This window comes from Emydura macquarii, unplaced genomic scaffold (genome assembly GCF_026122565.2).
Source record: "Emydura macquarii macquarii isolate MOO-44397 ecotype Brisbane River unplaced genomic scaffold, CSIRO-AGI_Emac_v2 contig_554, whole genome shotgun sequence".
NCBI classification, from domain to species: Eukaryota; Metazoa; Chordata; order Testudines; family Chelidae; genus Emydura; species Emydura macquarii.
The window spans coordinates 10933447-10945161 of NW_027130691.1; the positions used below are offsets into that span (position 1 = coordinate 10933447).

At 42.8% G+C, this 11715-nt stretch overlaps 1 protein-coding gene across 1 annotated transcript; it reads left to right on the plus strand.

The window, feature by feature from the left end:
• Positions 1-3080: 3080 nt before the first annotated feature.
• Positions 3081-9505, plus strand: RAN (RAN, member RAS oncogene family). The gene is made up of 7 exons (XM_067539757.1): positions 3081-3211; positions 3993-4035; positions 5081-5165; positions 5252-5377; positions 6696-6883; positions 7647-7817; positions 7953-9505. Exons 2-7 carry the CDS (start codon positions 4000-4002, stop codon positions 7995-7997), a joined length of 651 nt encoding a protein of 216 aa, XP_067395858.1. The 5' UTR covers positions 3081-3211; positions 3993-3999; the 3' UTR covers positions 7998-9505.
• The last annotated feature ends 2210 nt before the right edge of the window (positions 9506-11715 follow it).

The window sequence follows — 11715 nt, forward strand, 5'->3', positions numbered from 1 at the left end:
GCCTCATATCCTGGTTGACGACGATGTGAACTGAAAGAAGATACAGCTGTCCTGTGTGCATGCTATTACTGCTGGTTATGTACTGCCAGTTCAATAAAATGTCAAGTGAATCCAGTTTAAACCCCACCACCCTGATGTTAAGCCCTTAGATTCAGTTTTGCAACATCTAACTTGTAGGTGCCTTGCTATCTGATGGACTGCACAGTGCTGAATTAGGCACCTAGCCTCTCTATACAATGTAAGGGGAAAGTTAGGTGACTAAGAATGGGATTTACAAAACCCAGCAAGCTTAGCTAGTAGGAAATTCTGAGGAAAGGGGTATGGTGTAAGAACTACCCTTCAAAGGGAGTCAGGTACCTAAAGTCGGGGCTGGCAGGAGGTGACTCCATCTGCTTAAGATTCACAGGCATGAACTCTTTCTTGGATTTTTAGAGAACTTAGCCAACTCAGTCCTTCCATCTCATTCTTTTGTGTGGTTTCCCCCCACCTCAACCAGTGGTTATCACATTCACCAGGATGTGGGTTTCAATCCCCCCCATCCCACACACACCTAATTCACTGGGCCAGAAAGAGAATGACTGTATAGCCTCATGAATAGAGTACTCACCTGGGAGACTCAGCTTCCCAGCCCAGCTCCACTGAATATTTAAATATTGTACACAAAATGGAACAGAAGAGAGTGAAAATAATCTAACCCAGTTTACCTTAGAGCGTGGTGGTTAGGGCACTCTGATAGGAAACCTGGGTTTGAATCCCTGCTCTAAACCAGAAAGATTGGGGATTCAAAGCTGGGTCTCCCACATCCCAGAGGAGTGCTTTACAAATTAGGCCCTGGTGTGTAAGGGAGGGTTTGGCACCATGATGTTCTCAGCTCAGGTGGCATCTGACACTTATTGGATCAGGCCCCACAGGTGAGATAGATGGGAGAACACTTAGTTTGAGGATCTTGCTATGTCTTAGGCACTGGTCTGCTCAGCAATGTCAGGATTTAGGCAGCTCCGCCCATGCCCACCAAAAAATTGTAGGCATCTTTCTGACTCAGAAATTTAGCCACTTATTTTGGGACTAAATCTCTTTGTGGATCTAATGTGCGGGCAGATTATCCTACCTTCTGCAGTGTCCTCCTATCATCCTCTGAATCATCTAGAATTGGCCACTGTCAGTCAACATACTGGCCTAGATAGACATTAGGTCTGAAGCAGTATGGCACTATGTTCCCATTTATAGACAAAGGGGCTTCCTTTTCCAAATCCATGCTACTGCATTCCCCCTACCATAATCTATGCTGAGATTCCCAGCTCACATAGACGCATCCGCAATAACTCAACTTGAGGTAGGTTGTTAACAATAGCCTAGTGTAGCTGGGTTAGCACCAGACTATATTCTTGTTAAAAGCTGTTATAATGCTCATGCAATGTACTTATGTACTTCTGTTATTAAATAGCAATACTTAACTCCTGTAGGCATGCTTATTTACAAGGAAGAAAGATGTGACAAATAACCATTTAGTATAGGGGAGGAGTGCTTTATAAAGAATGCTGCTGTATTGAAAAGAATTTATGGTGAAAAAAGCTATGAATACTGGATGTGGAAAACACTAAAAAAAATTTCCTCCTAGCCCTCTAAAAGCAATGAGAAAAACTACTGAAGGAAAAAACCCTGTAATTCCTTACCAAAGGAAAACATCAATAACACTTTGCATTTATAATAAAATCTTAAATACATGCAAATGGTAATTTAAGAGTACAAGGCTTTTAAACTCAGTAAACACTGCATGAAAATTATCCACATAGAAAACCAACAATAAATAATAGATTGTTTAATAGCACAAATGCTCTGAACCACTTAATAAATTATAGAAATGCTAAAGTGGAGCTAGCTCTGAGGTAAGAGTTTGTCAACTATCGCAAAGCACAGGGCAAGGAGAATACATTTTGGCCAAAGACTTGGAGGAAAACCAATAAACTTAAAGTTGCTGTTGGATCTTTGACCATCTGCCCTTGATGGCTATAATCTCACAGAAAACCCCTTAAACTGCATGGAAGCTGGTTTATGACTAGTAGAACTGATTTTGCTAAGCTTTGAATGGGGGAGTCTAGCTATTTCAAATCTGATGCTTAGATCACTACATTAAACAATGTATGCTTTATTTACACATAGGCTGTGGAAAGCAGAGCATGGAAAAGAACAATAAACTGTGAAGATAACAAAAAAAGCGTGTGGAATCTGAAGTTGTTGTTCCCAATTAAGTCCTCTTACAGCTACTAATTAGAGCCGAAACTCACCCCTCCCACCCACACTGAGGTGGAGATCGGAGCTACTGAATCCTACTGCAGGTGAGAGACGCTCTTCTACTCCCCGGTTCTAGTGCTGGCCCCAGTAAGACTACAGGGAAGATACACTTCAACCAGCAGCCGGTTTTATACTGTGCCGCATTCGCGGTCTGCAGCAGGACAGAGAAAGACTCGGAGTTCCGCCTTAGCAAAGGCCTTAGAGGGGCGCCAAGGAGCTGCAGCCTCGTTGTTCTGCTGCTGCAGTAACTGTATCAAAACCCCCGTGCGCGATCAGAGCGTCCCAGCAAGTCCCCGCGTCTCACCACCGCCGGGAGCAACGAGCAGCACACGCGGCCGCGCTGGAGGCAGCCAGGTGTCCGCGACTGACCCCCTCCCCTCCTTGCACCTGCAGCGTCTCCGGCTTTAGCCCCTAACCCCTTTAGCTGACGTGGGGCTGCCACAGCCAGGGCGCACGTGCACCGCCCGGCTTGGTGGGCAGGGAGGGAGAGGAGACGCGAGAAAGCCTGGCCCGTCCCGCCACAACTCTAGGCCCGGAACGAAAGCTCTACGTCACACGCCGTGGGCGGAGGGGGATGAAGCGCGAGCGCCACGGTTTCCGCGCCCTAAACCCGGAAGCGTAGTTAATTCCACCGCCGCGTGCGTGCGTGCGCGCGCAGCTGCAGCAGTGCAACCAACCGGCTTGCGCACGCGCTGCAGTCTGACGGTTAGAAAAACGTCTACGGAAGCGGCGCGCGCGCGCTCTCGCTGACTGAGGGAGCTCGCGCTCTCCGCCTTCCCCCCCCTCCCATCACGTGACGCTCGACCACTCCCTCCTCTCCCTGTGTCCGCGCGGCGTCGCACTCCGGGTATTTGAACCGCGCTTCCGCCATCTTTCCAGCGCCTAGTCACTGAGAGGAGACACACCGAGAGACGACTCGGTAAGGTAACGGGGCTGGGCCCCCTCCGGCTTTCCCGTATGGAGCTAGGGAAGTGGGATGGCTTTAGGACGGGAGAGAAGACTGGGGGGGGGATGGTGGTCGCTGCCCGGGAACGGGGCTGGGGGCCGCTCCTGTCTCCTTTCTTTCGCGATGGAGCTTCTGGGCCTCTTTGCCAGATAAGGAGCGGGAGAGGCCCCGCTAGAGAAGCCGAGTGGAGCCGCTGCTTGGTGCGGCCTGGGTGCCCGCAGAGGGGGGAGGGGAAGTGGCGCGCGCGGGCGGCTGGTGGCGCGGGGAGGCCGCGAGGCCCGTTGGAGGGTGGGGGTGGCCGGGCCCCTCGGGATTCTCGGGCCGGCGCTTGGTGGCCTCTCCTCGGAGGCGGGATGTTGGCTCGTGGAAGGAGGGAATTGGGGAGGGCACCCCCCCCAGGGGCGAGTCCAAAACCGGCTTCCCCTGGGGGCGCCCTGCTGGCCCCGTGGCTCGGTTCTCCCGTGTCGGGCCTGGCGAGACGGGTTCAGGTGGCTCCCTCCATAGGGCGGGTGGGGGAATGCGGCCGCCATTACAGCTCATTCTCCCGCCCCATGTGGAGCGGCGCTTCCTGTCCCGATGAATGGGGCCTGGACCACGCGGGGAGTTGGCGGGATGGGAGGAGCCCGGGCCTCTGAGCCGGAGGCGGCTGGTGACCGGATCGCGGCGGTCGACCCCCCCCCCCCCTCCCCCGCTGGCGGCTCACTGAGTTGTCTGGCCTGCTGCTGAGCTCTCATGCTGTCATTTCCCCCCGCAGACCCAGCATGGCCGCCCAAGGAGAGCCCCAAGTGCAGTTTAAGGTAAGGAGCTGTGGTTGAGCGGGGGGATCTTACTCACTGTAGGAGCAACACACATGACTCCCGGCCGGCAGTAGCGCCGCGGCAAGTTTGGCTCTGAGGTTTTGGCCCTACTTACTGTTGTGCAGTTAAGTTTTCTCGGCCCAGTGTATAGAAAGTTGGAGTGAATGTCTCTTATGCCGCGCATGGTAGCTGCTATTCCTAACTCTTAATTCGACTTCTTAACTCGTGGTGATGCACAACATGTAGTCTAGTCAGATTATGAATTAAAAGTACTTTCAGATTCTCCCTCTCCCTGGTTCCTTTGTCACTTTTGCTATGAGGTAGTCTCCTGATTTACCGTTTCCTGTATTGTGTGGAAATGCGAACTGGCAGGGGAACTCATTTTAGGTAGTGTGCTGTTGAGTGCACGGTGTTAAAACACTTTATCTGACTCCTTGCCTATAGTAAAGTTGGGTGCGACAAATTATTTATTACCTAATGTCCCATTAACCACTGGAAGGTAAATAGTCTTTTCTAACTCAAATGCAGTTGTCTTGAATCTTTCTTGGTTTGGACAATGAAAGTTAACTTCATACTGTGGCTGTCATGCACTAGTCCAGTGCTGTAGTGGTTAAATTACAAACACTGTAGGAGGGTCTTGTTAAGTGATTCAATGTGTTTGAAAAATTGAAATGGTTCTTTGAAACATTCCAAAAGGATGTTCCTTAAGAATTGCCACTTTCAGGCCAAATCTAGAATGTTTAAATCTGGATTTAGTAATCTAACTGGTAGAACTAAATTTAATATTTTTCTTTTAATCAAAGACTGTATGTGTTGTTGCATAAGGCAATTTGAAACTGGTAACTTCAAAGTATGAAATGTAGTAAGTTGGGTATTAGGACTGCAAGATGCTCTAGGTATTTATATATAATTTCCCTGAAGAGAGCAATTTTTAGGATTAGTGTTTTAGTTAAAACAGCCTAAAATCAGTTAATAGGTGACAGCAGTTTTATAAAGAAACTTTAAAATGTGTTGGCCTGATTTGTTTTCTGAAATTTTTCAACAGCTTGTCTTGGTTGGAGATGGTGGTACTGGTAAAACAACATTTGTAAAACGTCATTTGACTGGTGAATTTGAAAAGAAGTATGTAGGTATGTTTAATCACTTACTTGCAGAATCCTAGTACTAGTTTAAAATGTTACATAAACAGTTACTAAATTAAATGTTTTAATTGCAGCTACACTGGGTGTTGAAGTCCATCCTCTGGTGTTCCACACTAACAGAGGCCCTATTAAATTTAATGTATGGGACACAGCTGGTCAGGAGAAATTTGGTGGTCTGCGAGATGGTTACTATATCCAGGGTAAGTGTAAATATTCTTTTGTTTTAAGGTAAAATCTCTGATTTTACAGATGGTTCAGAAGGATGACATAGTTGTACTAAAAAAAGAGGATACACAGAATCATAGACGATTAGGGTTGGAAAGGACTTCAGGAGGTCATCTAGTTCAACTCCCTGCTCAAAGCAGGACCAACCCTGACTAAGTAATCCCAGCCAGGGCTTTGTCAAACCAGGCCTTAAAACCTCTAAGGATGGAGATTCCACCACCTCCCCAGGTAACCCATTCCAGTGCTTCACTACCCTCCCTAGTGAAAAAGTTTTTTTTCCTAATATCCAACCTAGGATACCGCCCTAAGCAAACTATACCCAATAAATGGAGTATGGCTTATGAACTTTTGGTCTGATTTAAACAGCTGAAGTTCCTTCCACTCTAGTTGGAAAACAAATGTGCCTTTTTAAAGTCCATATCAGCATGAGGGAAGTAGTCCCACTTTTCTCTATATTGTGTTTTCTAATAATTAAATGGCATAACTCATCAAGAAATCACTTACTTAGTATATCAGTGAGGGTGCAAACTCACTTGCCAGGTTTAAATTGTCTCATCAGAGAGATTCAGAAACTGCATTAAACAGAAGTATTTCTCTTTTCTTTTCTTTTTTTTTAAATTCTACTAAGGTAGCTAGGTTTTTCTTAAGTATTTTACTCAGTTGAGTGTCTTTAATAATTCTTTGCAGATCATCTCTAAAGAGTTCATGTCGTCTTTTGCTTGCCTTTAGAAATATGAGGAACAAAGTCTGGCCTCTGTATTCTTTGAAAAGCTCCTTGGACTAGGGTAGGAGACAAGGTCATCCTGAGATGTACTGTAAGCTCTCAATTAGCTGAAGGCCTGGATAGGTTGTCAGACTAGTTTACAACTATTTGAATTATGTTTTTGATAACTATTTGAGCAAATCCAAATATTTGAGTCCTTATGGTGCCTCTGTATGCCTGCTCCATGTAATACCATGGCCTTCACTGGGCCTACTTTAATGAATATAATTACTGGGTGCCTTAGTATTTGTAAGATTGGGCCCTAAGATGTGAGCAGGCAAATTATCCTGGGATGGCCTCAGGGACTCCTGTGTTCTTTTTGTTTGTTGAGCAGATGGTATACTGGCAGAACTGTTAGGTGGAAAAGAGTGTGTGACATCTATATTAAGGATAGAGTGGACTGAGGGTTGTGGTGCTTACATGCATGGGAGGTTCTCCTGCATTTTCCACCCAGGACACTGGATGGATGCCTCCAGCACTAGTATAAATTTCAAGAAATAATTTAAGCTTTTGTATTATTTATCTTTCAGCTCAGTGTGCCATCATAATGTTTGATGTAACATCAAGAGTTACATACAAGAATGTACCTAACTGGCATAGAGATCTGGTACGAGTATGTGAAAACATACCTATAGTGTTGTGTGGCAACAAAGTGGATATTAAGGACAGAAAAGTCAAGGCAAAGTCAATCGTCTTCCACAGGAAGAAGAATCTTCAGGTATGATGGCTATCTGTTCACAGGAAACTTATGTTTTGCTTTTGGGCTATTGACCTAAACAGAAATATTGCAGTCCTTTTATTCTGAAAGTGAAAAGCAACGCTGAGCACTTGTGCATTTCTCATCACCAATGATAGTTAACTATAAATGCAGTAAAACAAAATCACTACTTTCCTTAACAGATTTGAGGATCTTAATCAACAGTTGACATAAATAAGAAATTAAAGGTGCCATATTCCTTTCATTAGGACTAATGCTGACTTCTGCCAGAGATGCAGGATGCTGAATTCCGTCTTGATACAAAGCTCTTCATCATTTAAAGTAACTGATAAGAGTAAAAAGGGTAGCCCTAATGTTCATTAGAATTTGATGCTTGATCAAAATTCTGAGCACATGGGCCACCTGTGAACCAGTTCAGAGTGGAGCTCTTCACAAAGTCTTGTGCCCTTAAGAAAGATAGAACAGAATTTTACTGGAATAAAAATCAAAATTTAGGTCCAGAAATCTGTTGCCTTTGCAGACATCTGAAATGTCTTAACTTGCTTTTAGCAATGGTAGTGTTCAGTGGCCTGTATCTACTGTGTGCCAGACCATTTTAGTTTGGCAGAAATGACTGGGAATAAAGCAGATGAAGACCTTGCAGTTGAAACCCTAGCCAGAGCCAAACTTAGCAGTATAACAAGGTCCAGTTGTTTCCAACAGTAGGTGTGTTACACAAACCTACTTCAATAGAGGGTGTGTGTAACTGTTGTTTCTTTTGCAGTACTATGATATCTCAGCTAAGAGTAACTACAACTTTGAGAAGCCCTTTCTTTGGCTTGCCAGAAAGCTAATTGGAGATCCCAACTTGGAGTTTGTTGCCATGCCTGCACTTGCACCACCAGAGGTTGTTATGGACCCAGCATTGGCAGCACAGTATGAGCAAGACTTACAGGTAACTCCACTTACAAACTGGTACAGAGTTACAAATGTTTGTCCACTTCTTTAGCATTGATGCCCAAGAAATCAACTGCTATGAGGAGTTCAAGCTCTAGAAATAGTTGATAAATACAATTTTTACTTGTTTCAGATTGCTTCGACCACTGCCCTGCCAGATGAAGATGACGACCTGTAAGGGATGAAGCTGGAGCCCAGCGTCAGAAGTCTAGTTTTATAGGCAACTGTCCTGTGATGTCAGTGGTGCAGCGTGTTTGCCACTTTATTATCTAGCTGAGCAGAACATGTGCTTAATCTTTGGGATGCTGAGAGATGAATGGGCTTCGGAGTGAATGTGGCAGTTTAAAAAAAATATTCCTTCATATTTTGGACCTGCATATTTAGCTGTTTTTTGGACTGCAATTATTTCCCCTTGAGTTTCAAATCTAACTAAGACGGCTGCAGTCACATCACAATATTCAGTGGTAAATCTTGTTTGTTACTGTCATTCCCATTCCTTTTTTGTTTAGATCATAATAAAGTTGTATTTCAAATATCTAAACAAGTGAACTTTCATGCATTGTTAGGAATAATTTAATATAGTATTCTGTTTTAATTTGATTTTCACACTTGGAATAGATATGTAATATTTAGTAAATTAAAAAGTAATCTGGTAACCTCTTAAAGGCTTCTTGAAGCCTATGTGATTTAAACACTGACTTTAAGGGAAGCCTGAAGTGTAACTTAGCTAGGGAAAATGAGCAGTGAACATCCAAGGGCTTGTCTACAGGTTGGGGTAATGCATGCTAGGGGGTGTGATTTACTAAAACAAATGGTCTGTGTGGACCATACTGGGGCCCACTAAAAGTTCCTTAGTACGTATTTAGGTGGAAACATACCAGGGAATTTTCAGTGTACACCAGCACCGTCTACACAAGCCAACTACTGCATGTGTTAGTAGGCTTTAAAATCACCCCTTATGCACATTACCCCTACCATTTACACAGTCCCTGAAGGATAGGCAAGTGTTTCAATCCATTTACAAGTGTAAAATGCAGGTCTAAACCTGTTCCTAACGGCTGCATTTGAAATACAGATACAGCTTGCAGGGATTCTTATTCTAGGAATATAGTACCAAGCTCAACCTCCATTCTGCCTTTTTAAAACCAATCTTCAGTTCTGGTTTGCAGTTGTCTAACCTTTTTAAAATGAAAATTGAAGTTCAGAGGGCTTCATACTATAGCAGCCAAAAACTACAGTCAGCAGTAGGCCTGTTTATATTAAGTGATGTGCAAATTATAGCAGAGCTGGTATTCTGGTGTAGTTAAGGTTGAGCATTCCTCAATGCATACAGTGAAATGTGCTCTTTGTTGAGCAGTGTAACTCTTTACTGGAAAGTGAGTTACAATTAGTTAAAACTTGAGTCCAATTCCATGCTTGACTGAACTACGTAAATTTTTACCATAACTACATGTTACCATCTAAATTTGAAACTCCAGCTTATTGCAGCACAGATGATGGAAAATGTCATCTTTAACACTAAATATATCTGGCAGAAACTACTTGTTGGATAATATTAGTATAATTGCTGGTTAATACACCAAAATGGGAATTAAAGGGTAGTAATTTTCAGTAGTGTTCAATTAAGTACATGAATCCTTCAGTTTTGTATTTTTGGTTTCTTAATAAAGTGAAACATTTCATTTATTCATCAACTTGCATGTTTATGTACATTAGTTTTTAAACTTGGATAATACCACCCCCTTAAAGCAGTTTATTACCATCAATAAGTGACTTATCATAGTCTTAACTAGTTTAGCAATCTGCAGTTCATTGTCAGACTTCCTTCCAAACATTTTAGATATGATTAGTCAGATTAATTGTCTAGATTCACTTTATTGGGAAATGAACTCGTTTCCAAACAGTTATAGCTTAATGGGAGGAGCTGAACGGGGCCATAATAGGCAGGATACATAGCAGCCTTTTCATTCTGCATTTGATCTAATCTGTGGTTGAGTTCTCTTCTCAAGCTTCAGCTGGTCCAAGGGGTGAATATAGCTGAACTGCTTGATGATAACCATAACGTAATAAAATTTAACATGGCTGTGTGGAAGGAAACACCACAGCAGACCACCACTAGCATTTAATTTCAGAAAGGGGAAGTATAAAAAAATGTGGAAATTAAACAGAAATTAAAAGGTAAGGTGCTAAACGTGAAATCCCTGCAAGCTGCACGGAAACTTTTTTTAAAGACATCATAACAGAGGTTCAATTAAATGTATACCCTAAATTCAAAAGACAGGACCTTAGAAGTGCCACTATGGCTAAACAACAAAGTAAAAGAAACAGGTAAAAAGGCATCCTTTACAAAGTAGAAGTTAAATTGAAAATAGTGAAAGCAAACTGGCAAGTGAAGTGTAAAAATATAATTAGGAAGGCTCAAAAGAATTTGAAGAGCAGCTAGCCAAAGACTCAAAGTAATTTTTTAAGTACATCAAAAGCAAGGAAGCTTGCTAAACAACTAATGAGGCCACTAGATCAAGATGCTAATAGAGCACTCAAGGAAGATAAGGCTATTGTAGAGAAACTAAATGAATTCTTTGCATCAATTTTCATGGCTGAGAATGAGTGAGATTCCCATTGGTGAGTCATTCTTTTTAGGTGACACATCTGAGGAATGGCCCCAGATTGAGGTGTCGTGAGAGGAGGTTTTGGAACAAACTGAAAAACTAATAAATCACCAGGACCTGATGGAAGATACCTTAAGGAATTCAAATGTGAAACTGCATAACTACTAATGGTGGTATATAACCTATCATTTAAATCAGCTTCTGTACTAGATGACTGGAAGATTGCTAATGTGATGCCAATTTTTAAAAAACTCTAGAGGTGAGGCTGGTAAGCCTAACTTCAGTACCACGCAAATTGGTTGAAACTAGTAAAGGACAGAATTCAGACACCTAGATGAACAAAAATTGTTGGGGAAGAGTCAACGTGGTTTTTATAAAGGGAATCATGCCTCAGTAATCTAGAATTCTTTAAGGGGGTCAACAAGCATGTGGACAAGGGTGATCCAGTGGATATAGTGTACTTATATTTTCAGCAAGTCTTTGACAAGGTCCCTCACCAAAGCTGTTATGGGATAAGAGGGAAGATCCTTTCTTGGATCAGTAACTGGTTAAAAGATAGGGGAAAAAAGGGTAGGAATAAATTGTCAGTTTTCAGAAAAGAGGTAAATGGTGTCCTCCAGGGACCAGGACTGTTCAACATATTCATGCATGATCTGGAAAAAGGGGTAAGCAGTGAAATGGCAAAATTTGCAGATGATACAAAAAAGATAATTTAGTCTAAAGCAGACTGCAAAGAGTTACAAAGGGATCTCAGAAAACTGGATCACTAGGCAACAAAATGGCAGATGAAATTCAAGGTTGATAAATGCAACGTAATGCACATTGGAAAACATAATTCCAACAATACATATAAAATAGCTGTAACTGCTCAAGAAAGAGATCTTGGAGTCATTGTGGATAGTCCTCTGAAAACATCTACTCAATGTGCACCGGCAGTTCAAAAAGCTTACAATGTTGGGAATCATTAGGAAAGGGATAGATAAGATAGAAAATATTGTATTGCCTCTATAAATATATGGTCTGCTCACATCCTGAATACTATGTGCAGATGGTTGCCCCAATCTCAAAAAAGATACATTGGAATTGGAAAAGGTACAGAAAAGGGTGACAAAAATGATTAGGGGTATGGAAAAGTTTCCATTTGAGGAGAAATTAATAAGACTGGGACTTTTTATCTTGGAAAAGAGATGACTCGGGGTATGATAGAGGTCTATAAAATCATTACTGGTGTGGAGAAAAATAAGGAAGTGTTATTTACTCATAACACAAAAACGGGGTCACCAAATG

Excerpts from the sequence above, each read along its gene's own strand:
- RAN (XM_067539757.1), top strand. The coding sequence starts at position 4,000 with ATGGCCGCCCAAGGAGAGCCCCAAGTGCAGTTTAAG. Across the intron at positions 4,036-5,080 it reads AGCCCCAAGTGCAGTTTAAG|CTTGTCTTGGTTGGAGATGG; the intron begins GTAAGGAGCTGT and ends ATTTTTCAACAG. Across the intron at positions 6,884-7,646 it reads ACAGGAAGAAGAATCTTCAG|TACTATGATATCTCAGCTAA; the intron begins GTATGATGGCTA and ends TTTCTTTTGCAG.